We start from the raw sequence: 11,929 nt of genomic DNA, 5'->3' as shown, positions 1-11,929 counted from the left end.
TTGGTTTCTGTGTTTCTATTTATAGTTCTGTTAACTGTACAATCGTTAGACAACTGCCTTCATCTGACAGATTATTGTGTATTAAAATACTTGTCATTTTTTGAATACTTTCCAAAGATGTTACCGTTGGTAGAGTTCCCACGGTAACGCTCTGTCAGCTCAGTCATACCTCCACCATGACTGTAACATAAGAACATACCGAACATACCAAACGGCGGCGAGGTGTGAGGACTGTGTGACAGAGGAGGGTGCAGCCAGGACACGGTGATGTAATCCCCAGAGCCCATTACACCTGAATGCATCACCGTCTGCTTTCTCCCATAGAGTCACCTTACATACACAGGCTGTATCCAGTGGAGCGCCCCCTCCAGGCCGTGGCGCTCATGACACTGGATCCTTCCAGTGTCATGAGCGCCACGGCTCGAGCGTAGATACAGTCAGTACAGGAAGTTACGGAAATCTGACTCAACCTCTTAAACTCTCACGGTTTACAAAGTTTGAAGATCTTCATCTCCTTCACCTCTGAAATCCGACCGCTGTGAGTGTGTCTCTGACAGTTGTGTCATTGTGTAGATGTTTGTGCTTCTCTTCTGGTGATTTCGTGCTTTTAAATGGAACTTCAGGCGTCACGGAACGCTTGATTTTACTGAGAAATGATGAGTCGGCTTTTTTCTATTTTTCATGCCTTCCTGTCTGGTGCAGCCACGGAATCTCCCACTACACACACACACACACACACACACACACACACACACACGCACACATACATACACACGCCCACACACGCCCATACACACACACACGCGCGCGCCTTTGTAAACGTGATCCCCTCCTTTGTTTGTCTTCTCAGTTCCGGCGCTCCTTCGTCCTTCCCCTCCTCTCTGAGTGGGTGAGATTCACGGACTCATGCCGCTGGAATGTAGAGCGAGGGGAGGAGGAGGTGGAAGAGGAGGAGGAAAAGGAGGAGGAGGAGGAAGACAACCCTCTGGCCCCTCCTCCGCTGGGCATTGCAGACAGACCTTCACCTTTTTCTTTGTCACTCCTTCCGTTTCCTTCCCGGCACAGAGAATCAGCTGGAGGTTCCAGGAAGAAAGAAAACTCCAAAACTCCAAAACCCCAAAGTTTTATTCTGTACATTCCTGATTTTTTTTTAAAGACATATAAGTGGAGAAATGGTTGAAACGTATTGCTCAAAAGTAGAAAAAAAGTTTGAAAAAAGGCAGAATAACAAGCCCAGAGTCTCCTTGGTCCTTCCTGTGGGCTCGTGGGTCCTTTTCTGTTGGTCCGTGGGTCCTTCCTGTTGGTCCGTGGGTCCTTCCTGTGGGCTTGTTGGTCCTTCCTGTTGGTCCGTGGGTCCTTCCTGTGGGCTTGTGGGTCCTTCCTGTTGGTCCGTGGGTCCTTCCTGTGGGCTCATGGGTCCTTCCTGTTGGTACGTGGGTCCTTCCTGTGGGCTCATGGGTCCTTCCTGTGGGCTCGTGGGTCCTTCCTGTTGGTCCGTGGGTCCTTCCTGTGGGCTCGTGGGTCCTTCCTGTGGGCTCGTGGGTCCTTCCTGTTGTTCCGTGGGTCCTTCCTGTGGGCTCGTAGGTCCTTCCTGTTGGCCCGTGGGTCCTTCCTGTGGGCTTGTGGGTCCTTCCTGTTGGCCGGTGGGTCCTTCCTGTTGGTCCGTGAGTCCTTCCTGTTGGCCCGTGGGTCCTCCCGGTGAGCTTGTGGGTCCTTCCTGTCGGCCCGTGGGTCCTTCCTGTGGGCCCGTGGGTCCTTCCTAAGGGCCTTTGGGTCCTTCCTGTGGGCTCGTGGGTCCTTCCTGTTGGCCCGTGGGTCCTTCCTGAGGGCTTGTGGGTCCTCCCTGTGGGCTTGTGGGTCCTTCCTAAGGGCCTTCGGGTGCTTCCTGTGGGCCCGTGGGTCCAGCTTGAAAGTAGCTCATCTATTTCCAGAACAATGTACCTTTGCCAGTAAGGTACATGAGTAAGTAGTTAAGTGAGTAAGTAAGTAAGTGAGTAAGTAAGTATGTGAGTAAGTGAGTAAGTAAGGGGTCTGAGGTCAGAATGGATCAGAATCTTAATCTGGAGTCACTTTCATCACATTTGTGGACATTTTCACTTATTGGAAAAACTGTGACGATAAGGAAAAATTACAAGATAAGGCTGTGTGTGACCTTTGATGGATTGATCCAGAGCCACATGATCCAGATCCTGATGTTCAAAATGAAGTTCCGGTTCATATTAAATCACAAATTTGGCCCTGTTGTCATGAAGTCTGAGACTCCAACATGGTAACATAAACAGCAGCCAGGTCTTTCCCAAAGCCTGGAGGCGTCGACGACTTCATCCAAACCTCCACCATGACCTCCCACGCTGACCCAGATGTACACACAGCATGTATGAGGAAGAACACACTCACACTCCGTCATAAAGCTGTCACAGATCTTGAATCAGGAATCAGGATCTCCACTTGGGACTCAGATTTATGACCCAGATCACAACCAGCCGGAAAAAGTGAAGGTGAGTCTGCAAAAGTTGCAAAAATCACAGTGAAGCTGATGAAACCTCAGATCTTCCTCAGTGACGCGTCACACAGGCTCATTTAGGCCAGAAATAGACTTTGGGGTTTTTTGGCAGCTGAGCTAAAATAGATTCAAAGGTTTACATTTATACTGATGAAACGTCTCCTCTCAGTCCACACACTGTCCAACTGAGAAATGTGAACAATGACACATCTACACCTAAAATAAGAATAAACTTTCATATGAACATGAAGACGCTTGACGAGAAACTGAAGGATGAAAGCTGAGAACCTAAAACGTTCAACCTGGAGATTTATTTGAATTGCAGCAGTGAAGGAAATCCACACTGCAGAGCTTCTTAGAGCTTCACTTTAAGTGACATCATATTTGTTTTATACTATTTGTCAATATTCCAAATAACACAAGACAATTCTAGTGACTCTATAAAATGACCCAAAATATAAAACCTCAGAAAAGTTTGTGGAAATAAGCTGCGAGTCAAACTCTGAAAACTCTGAAAATGAATGCGTTTGTTATTCCATCAGTGTGAATGTAGAACTGAGATCTGCAATTTTCAGACTGATTTGATAAAGATTGAATAAGAAAATGCTGCAAAGCTGAACGTGTTTTTTTCAGACATTTTTATTACATTAAATAATACAATAAATAGCAAATATTAGAATAAATAACTACATTAGACATTTTCAACAACAACATTGAGTCAGTTTCAAGTGAAAGCGCAGGAGTGGGAGAGTTCAGAGTTCAGCTCCTCAGCCTGCAGCAGCGGTGAGACTTCAAGTTTCATCATTTATGTTCAAGTGTTCAAGCAGCTTTCAGTCCTTCAGTCCTTCAGTCAGGCCGTTGATCCCGGCCTCCTCGACCCTGATCTCGGCCGGCTCGACCCTGATCCGGGCCTCCTCGACCCTGATCCGGTTCTGCCCGACCCTGATCCCGGTCTGTTTGAGCCTGATTCCGGTGGGGCGTTCAGTTCTCGCTGCCCAGCCTGTGGTAGACCAACAGGGCCACCATGTAGCCGTTCCCGGCGCTCTGCTCATACACTCGGCTGAGTTCGTTCTCCAGGCTCGGGCTCGGGCAGGTGCTGTTCAGGAAGTTCTGATCCCACGATGAAGAGTCATGGCCTGTCACATTGTCCGCACAGCTGACCGCTGGGGCCGGAATACTGGCATCGGTGAGCTGCCGAACCTGCTCCTCCACAGACTGGAAGGGGAGAACCCGGTAGTCGCTGGCCGGACTGTCAGCGCTGCCCAGCGGCGTCTCGGCACAGGGCTCCTCGGTGTAGATCTGCCACAGCACCACCAGGCACAGGACCACCAGCCAGCGCTTGGCGGGGCTCTTCTCCACAGGCGGTAGGTACATGCGGACTTTAGCGGGATACATGACCCGAGTGCAGCGTTTCTTCGGGCGGATGGGCACGTAGGAGCGCACGGCGGTGGCCTGAGCCGCCGGGATCCGCTCGAAGGTGAAGATCTCCGGCTCTGTGCTGCGAGCAGCCATCCTGGAGAAGGCGAAGTTCTCCTGCTGATCCGTCTGGACGGACAGCGTCATACTATTGGACCGTGTGTACATGTCAGGCGTGTTTCTGTGTCGGTCCCGGTGCGTTTCGGAGGTTAGATATGCGTAAATGCGCGGAGAGCCCAGGCTTTATACGCTCCTTGTTTGGGTAAAGTTCTTTTGTAGACACGCCCACACACCGCAGGCTCCTGCCCCATTGCCTCCGTTTGTTGCTCAAGTGCGTAAAGAACCGAAACATGAACAGATTAGTAAGAATCCGGATTGACAGGCTGCGGAGAAACTGCCTGTCATACCTGAGCGACTGATCACTTACCACACCACATTCACATTGACTGAGGGGGTCAAAGAGATCAGACTAGAGGCTCAGAACTTATCATTCAACGGTGTACCGTTTGTTTTACACATGCAGCAGTTCTGTTACCTGTTGTATTTTGTGACTTTGTGGTTTACACATAAGATAAATAAAATACAGATTTAAAACCTTTATTTATCAATATTGATTTTTAAATTTAAAAAAGGAAAACATATTAAAAGCACCGAAGAGTCAGTAAGTCAAAAATGAAACAGTGGTGATCAGAATGTTCAGTTGTTTAAATCAATCAATCAAACGATCAATACAATAAAAGAAATAAATAAAATCAGAATCAGAATAAAACACACTTGTCCTTTTCATAACCTCTGATGATGGTTGAATCAAATATCTGAGTTTGTTCTGACGTCTCTCTCTGTGGAGCTTCAGGGGTTTTTCTTGCACCGCCTGTGATTTTTGTCACTGTGAAATCAGCGGATGTCTATGTTGCAAAACTGTTAAGTCACAATGAGGAGGAAGAGGCAGAAACCTGAGTGAGATCAGGAAGAAACTGATTTGAATTTCTCAGCAACTGTTTCACATACTTGTTTTGTACTTGTGGTTCACATTTTGACTTCAAATCTTCAGCGAGGAAACTTGGACTTGGACTTGGACTTGGACTTGGACTTGGACTTGGACCTGGACTTGGACATGTGCCCCTGTAGAACAGCTGGATGGAGGATTTGGCCCCCTTCATGCCTCATGTTAGCTCATCTCTGGGTCAAGTCCGGCACAAGGTGGCCCTCTGCAGTCCTAAGCTGCTGCTTAGACTCAGTCTCTGCAAACATCAAACACCAAAATCGTCGTTAACACATTATAAGTCACACTTGCAGTGATCGAAACATTTTGTAACTTCCATGTATGTGTTATGAGCTTCCTTGTCAATTTTGTGGAAATCAAAGCTTTCCTTAAAAAGTTAGAGCGAGTGTTCACGAGTGGCCACGGTCCTTCCTACAACTTTACTGCAGCTCGCTCCTCCCCCCGCTCCCAGCGAACTCAGAACCATGATGAAATGTGTCAAAGCATCGTGGTCCCGTAGTCCAGACACACACACACACACACACACACACACACAAACATTAAAGTGACTGTATATTCTTTTTATTTTATTGAATGACCACAACAAAATCCATGAAGTGGCATTGAACAAACACCATGGGGGGCTCAGCTGTCAGAGTGAACCCTGAACATCCGACTGTCTGACCTCAGCATGCGTCTACACAAGGTTCCTGGGTCCCATTGGGTCAAAGGTCACTCTTGATGCTCCAGCCGAGGTGTGAACCGTCTTGGTTTCACCGATCCAGGAGACATTTTGTCTTGTTGATCATCTAACTTCATAACGTCTCCATCCTTGATTCTTCTTCATTCTTACACTGCCTGGACAGAAACTTTCCATGGGGCTGCACAGTTGGCAGAGGATCGGTACTCAGCTGGAGATCCTCTGAATCTGTCCTAGCATGTTGTGCTGCTCCCAGCGAAGAAGTGCTGAGTCAGCGCTTCACAAGAAAGTGAGATTAGGGAGAACAAAAAAGGAAGGACGTTAGGAAATGAAGGTTTTGACGTTGATTTAGGCTCTGCAAATAACTCGAAAAATAAAGGATCATCATGGATAGGGTTGACTGATAAGTTGTGAGCCTGGTGTAGAACTAACTAGGCTCAGGATTTATGTAACACTGGAGTGAAAACAGATCAGGTATTACATCACACATCTGCTCACTGCATTATGGGTCAGGCTCAGAACTTAACAATCAACAATGGCTTGATTCACAGATGTTCTCAATGATGAATGTTTATGTATCTCAGCGACTCACAGTGCCCCATATTAGGAAAGGGATGCTCCAGCAGAATGTGTGTGTGTGTCCTGCAGACTCTCAGCGGTTTCAGATTCCTCCGATTCTTTTAGTCAGAGCTCATAGAGAAACTAAGGGAGAGCGTCTGTAAACTGAAATATGTCACAGGTATTCTTAATATGCAAACTCAATGTGAAAGCAAAGCATCCACAGCCACACATGCCAGCAGAAGCTCCTGCAGCCTTCTGTAGGTGGTCCCGTGTCCCTCTCTGGGCGACTGTGGAGGCTCCCAGGGGGCCTCTGGTTCTGTCACGATGGTGTGACTTAGATGAGCCAGTCTTGAAGGTTCTCAAAACCTTCAGAGAAGCTCTGGAGAGCGTGTGAATGTTCATTATAAAACCTTTACAGGAGGTAAATACATTTGAATTTCTAGGATAAAAGACTTCATATATCACAAAGAAGAATTTACTTTAAGTTTCAGTTCCCTTCTAGAATTAATAAGAGACTTACTGAAAAAAAGGTGGAGAGTGTCGACACGGTTGTGATTGGATTGTGCAGTTTTCGGTGGAGTCCCTCTGACTTTCACCAAACAAGAACAGAGAAAGAACATTTGGTTTCCAGGATATTTGCATTTTGAACGACTCCACCATGTTTCCAGGCTGAGTTAATGGTTCAGACGTTTGGCAGCAACCGACGAGTCAAACTGTGGTTTGGGATGAAAACCAGTGGCTCCCTGGATGAATGTTTAATATTTTTTCTTCGATTAGATTAGTTCAGATTCAACCTTACTGTCATTTCACAAAGTACCGAAGAAAGTGTAAAGAGCCTCAAAGTGTGTACATAAGGACAGGATAAATAATACCATATGAAAAGAACAGTGAAGGTAGTAACTATGCAACTGTGAGGTCACTTTGTTAAGTTTTTCCCTCTGTATGACTCCTCCGCCTTGCTTCTGAAAAATAAAGGTTCCTACTGTGTTTTTCCACATTTACTGTAAGTTTAATGACAAAGTGCAATTTGAAATAGATTCCACATGGTTTCTTTTACAGTGTGTGTGTGTGTGTGTGTGCGTGTGTGTGCGTGTGTGTATCTGTCTGTCTGTGAGTGTGTTTGTGTTTCATTTTACAGTAAATGTTTCTGAGGCCTGAAACCACAGAGAGACTCATGGGTAATTTCTGTCATCCAACTGCACACACACACATACACACACACACACACACACACAGACACACACACACACACACACTCTCTCAGGCTCACACTCTCCTGCCAGTTCACACAGAAACACTATTGCGCATTCCAACGCAAGCCCTTTGATTGGTGAGAATAATCACATGGATGTCAGGTTGTCATAACGACCATGTGATTTGGGTCATTGATGTCCTGTAGTTCTGATCAAAGTATCAGCTGACTGGCTTGTTGCCATGTGAACGGGGCCTACGTGCGGGCCAGGGGAGCGCTCTTCAGGCTTTGATCTCTACAGTACCTCCGGTCATAGACAGGGGGCAGCACAAAGACTCTGCCCTTAGGCTGCCCACTTGCCCCTCCCACAATGAAGTTTTTAAAATTTTCATCATCACTCAAATATTCAAATATCAATCAACTGCAATCATTTTGATCTTTTTCTTTCAAATAACTTTATATCTGTCAGTTAGAAGCTAAATTTCGGACTGACAGGAACACACCCACATAGTTTTGGATGAGTTCAGAGTCTGCTGTTCACACCCATACCTACACAAACACACACACTCACACACACACACACACACACACACTACACACACACACACACACACACACACACACACACACACACATATTTGTGTGTTGAATTGTTGCTAGATTGTGTCATTGCATGAAAGAGACAAAGAAGAGGAACAAAAAGGAGCACGACTGTGTGTGTGTGTGTGCATGCTTGTAGTTACACAAGTAGATGATGTAATCTACAGCTACTGAATGTTGAAAGAAGTTAATAATCAAGATGGTTACTCACTGCAGGTGTGTGTGTGTGTGTGTGTGCGAGAGTGAGAAAGTCAGGTATGTGGTAATATTTTGCACAAAGATTCCCAGGAACGTCACATCATCCACACTCAGTGAGCTAAAACGTGGCCGGCGCCCTCTACAGGTGGTTTCCCCAGGTGACCCTGAGGCGACACTTGAGACACATTTCTGCTTTAAATAGCTATATCCCTCACTGTCACCACACACAATAACTTCAAGATCAACTGCAGGCCTGGGTGTAAAAATAGGCGAATTATGTGTAACATGAGTCCAGGTCAGACTCGTCTTCATTCACCTTTGTGCTCTGAAACAGCAGCGTCCTTGTTCTTCTGAAGGTCAGACTGAGTGATGGAGCAACAGAACAGAACGCACAGACTATTTCACCACTACAACACTTAATATTACTGAGCAATAAATTCCATTAAACCATAGAAATCTCCATCTGGACTCAGTGGTTTTCCTGGAAACAACAACATGGAAACAACAACCAAAGGTTTGTTTGTTCCGGACAAATTACAATGACACACTGGGGCCCCGTGCCCCCCTGTGCCCCCCAGTGCCCTCTCCCCTGAGGCCCTGCTGTCTCACTTTGTGTTGTTTTTTGTTGTTCACTGCTGGAGTGTTAACTGTTTGTTCTTTCACACAGTCACATACACACATGCCATCACTGTACTGCCCTGACTGCTGACACACACACACACACACACACATTCAGGACGACCTCACACTGACTGCAGGTAACCTGTGTGAACCTTTCTATTAGTTTACTGCTCCCGTTCTGACTCTACACGTGTTTGCCTGTTTGTTTGTTTGTTTGCACATTTTGGGGGAGGAGCATAGCAGGTTACTGATCCATACCTACTGCCTATAGATAGCTATATTAATAAAGAGCCTTTAACCAGTTTATTTACCCTCTAAAGTCTGAGGTCACTTAAATAATCTTAGTTTTCATCAAATTTGCTGTAACAAAACCCTGTGACAGACAAACAACACTGCTCCTCTGTGAGAATCTTCATATTTCTAACAACAGTAAGGCTTTGAAACAGGTGTCTGCTTCCTGAAACATAATCTGGTCGGTGTGAATGAGTTTGCCTGTCTGTGCTGTGATAGACTGGTGACCTTTCTACGATGCACCGGCCTCACCCAGTGCATGCTGGGAAAGGCCCCAGTCCCTCGTAGATCATATTCAAGTTAGATGATGTCACACACTGAGGACTGAAATTTTCGGCAGCCAACTGACCTACAAACTAATATCAGCTGATCGTATCTGAACAGATCAGTGTGAAACCTCTGGGTGTGTATGTGTGTGTGTGTGTGTGTGTGTGTTTCCTTCTTGTTCTTGGTGTTGTTTCCTAAGGTAGCGTGGGCTGAAAAGAGGGATTACCTCCTTCCTATGAATCACTGACTGACACAAACACACAAACACATACACTCAATAACACTCCTACCCACACAAACAACCACACACACATACACATTATACTGTTTCTTCCACACTGCCTCTTGAACATTTGCAAGCTCATATCAGGTAGCGTCAGGTTACGAGAGGAGAGCCAGTCCAACCAGAAACAACTGACTTAAAAATACACACACACACACACACACAAACAGTGAGAGTCACACAAAACCTTTTCAGTGGATTTATTGATGGATGCCAACAAATTTAACACTACTAACTAACAAAGTAAGTTGTGGAGAGATTTGATACAGACAAAATCCTCCACAGCTGATATGACGTCATCATTTCAGAACAAATGGCTTTCAGCTAAAACCATTTTCATATTTATGAGATGTGAAAGTCGGGGAAGGGTCAAATCAGGACAAACACATTTAACATTACAAACATGTCGGCATGCAAGTCCTGGAGTCAGAGTGCTGGATGTTTTCCTCCTTTGTCCATTTTGTCCAGCTCACAGAGCTTTGGTTACTTCTATCCACCTGCACACTGTGTGATGTGTAGGCTCACAACTTATCAATCAAGTTGTGATCTGATCAATAATCTGAAGGTATCCAAAGTCTTTTTAAAATTTGATTTGATTCCCTACCTTGCTAGATTAAATCATGTTTGCATCTGTTCGTATTTGTCATCAACATATGGCTTCATACATCAGATCACTTTGATTCAGATTTTTTTGTCATGTCTTCAGATTGAAACTGAACCTACTTTGTTCCTAAGCAAACAACATTATGAGCTAAAAATGTGGAAGTTCTGCATAGCATTCTGCAACTGATGAGGTAAAACATGGAGGAGAGAACTTGGCTTGGTCTACAGAAATGCCTCATGGTCTCAGCATATGAGTCAGTCCTGTCGTAATCTGCATCTTCATCCTCACCTCCCACCTCTTAGAGTCTCTCAGTCACTCCTTCTGGAGCCTGTAGTCCATGTCAGAGACCTGTGACGGGAAGTGGCCCATAAATGGACATTGGTGGGTTTTTAGTCCCCACTCAAGCCACCACGCACTCCAGCGGAGTCCCTGAAGCCACGCCCCCTGGCTGAACCCGCCGTGGTTCCTCCACTGCCAAGCGCGGGCTTGCAGCCAGGGTTTCATCGCCCTCCTGGTGCTGAGGGGCTGTCATGTCTGGGTTCTGGCTCTGGAGCTCTGAAAGGACAGCAGAGGAGAACAGAACACAGTTATTATGAAGTCTTTTGTCATCATGTCATGAACTTGAACTTTATACCATTTCAACTTTGAGTGTTTGCTCTTTATACTATTTCAACCTTCAACCTTGAGTGTTTGCTTATTGCTTATTGTATTGTTACTTTATTTTTTATTGAATTTATTTCTCTTTGTCTGCACTATCCCCCTTGCTGCTGTAACACTGTAAATTTGGGACAAATAAAGGAATTCTGATTCTGATTCTGATTCTGATTGTTTCCAGTATATTCCAGTATAATCCAGTATTTCCATTGAGCTGTGTTTTTCCCAATTTGAAGTTACAAACTGAAAACTGGAAAAACACTCAAACTAAGGTTTTGAAGTGGATTTTGTGTTGAGTTGATGAAGAAGAACTCATCAATTTGTAATGTTAACAGACTTTGTGTGTCTGTGGTCTCTGTCTGATGTCCTGGTTGGAGGTGAAGGATGTCTCCAGAAGCATAGCGTGTTTGGTTTTGGTCAGTAAGAGGACAGAGAGACAAAGAGAAGAAATGTCTACGCGTCCACATGTAAAGAGGTGGAGCAAAGGGAGCTGTGCAGCAAATGTTTTAAGTTTTTTTTTGTGCTTAATTTAGGTGATAGAAGGGTGAGAAGTTTTTAGTTCTAGCACAGTGATTTTCCTTATTCTGTTTTGTTTCCAGGTTCTGACTTGTGTTGTGTAGAACTGTCTGGACTCAATTAAAGCCCCCCCAGCCCCTAAATGCCTTAAACTCCCTCCCAGCTCAGTCTCAGTGTCTCACCTGGGCAGGTCTGCACCTCCTCGGTGTAAATCTGGAGGAAGAGGAGCACGGAGAGGAGCAGCAGCCAGCGCTGGGCACGGTCCGGAGCCTCCCTGAGTGGGGGAGGCCTCCTGCTCTGAGAGGGAGGGTAGAGGATCCTCACAGGGCGGCGGCCTCGGGGACGGAGGGGCGGAGACTGACCAAGGCAGGAGGAAGAACATGATGGGGAGGGAGAAGAAGAAGAGGAGGAGAAGCAGGATGTGTTGGTTCCTTGCAAAGGCTCCAGAGCTACAGGGAGCGCCCTGCAGGAGGAAGAGGAGGAGGAAGCCATGGTCCACGCTCAGGATGTCCTCTGTCTGTCCTGCAGCAGAAAAAAGAAC

The 11,929-nt window shown here is 46.0% G+C and overlaps 1 protein-coding gene across 1 annotated transcript; it reads right to left on the bottom strand.

The window, feature by feature from the left end:
- Positions 1–3,118: 3,118 nt before the first annotated feature.
- Positions 3,119–4,156, bottom strand: LOC142996569 (radiation-inducible immediate-early gene IEX-1-like). Its single transcript, XM_076147525.1, has one exon. It carries the CDS (start codon positions 4,085–4,087, stop codon positions 3,485–3,487), a length of 603 nt encoding a protein of 200 aa, XP_076003640.1. The 5' UTR covers positions 4,088–4,156; the 3' UTR covers positions 3,119–3,484.
- Between the last annotated feature and the right edge of the window lie 7,773 nt (positions 4,157–11,929).

The sequence above is a fragment of the Genypterus blacodes genome, unplaced genomic scaffold, assembly GCF_046128005.1.
Source record: "Genypterus blacodes isolate CSIRO-AG114 ecotype Tasmania unplaced genomic scaffold, CSIRO-AGI_Gbla_v1 ptg000038l_1, whole genome shotgun sequence".
In the NCBI taxonomy this organism is placed as follows: Eukaryota; Metazoa; Chordata; class Actinopteri; order Ophidiiformes; family Ophidiidae; genus Genypterus; species Genypterus blacodes.
Note: the sequence above shows the minus strand (reverse complement) of the source record. Positions and strands in the feature narration are given on the sequence as shown.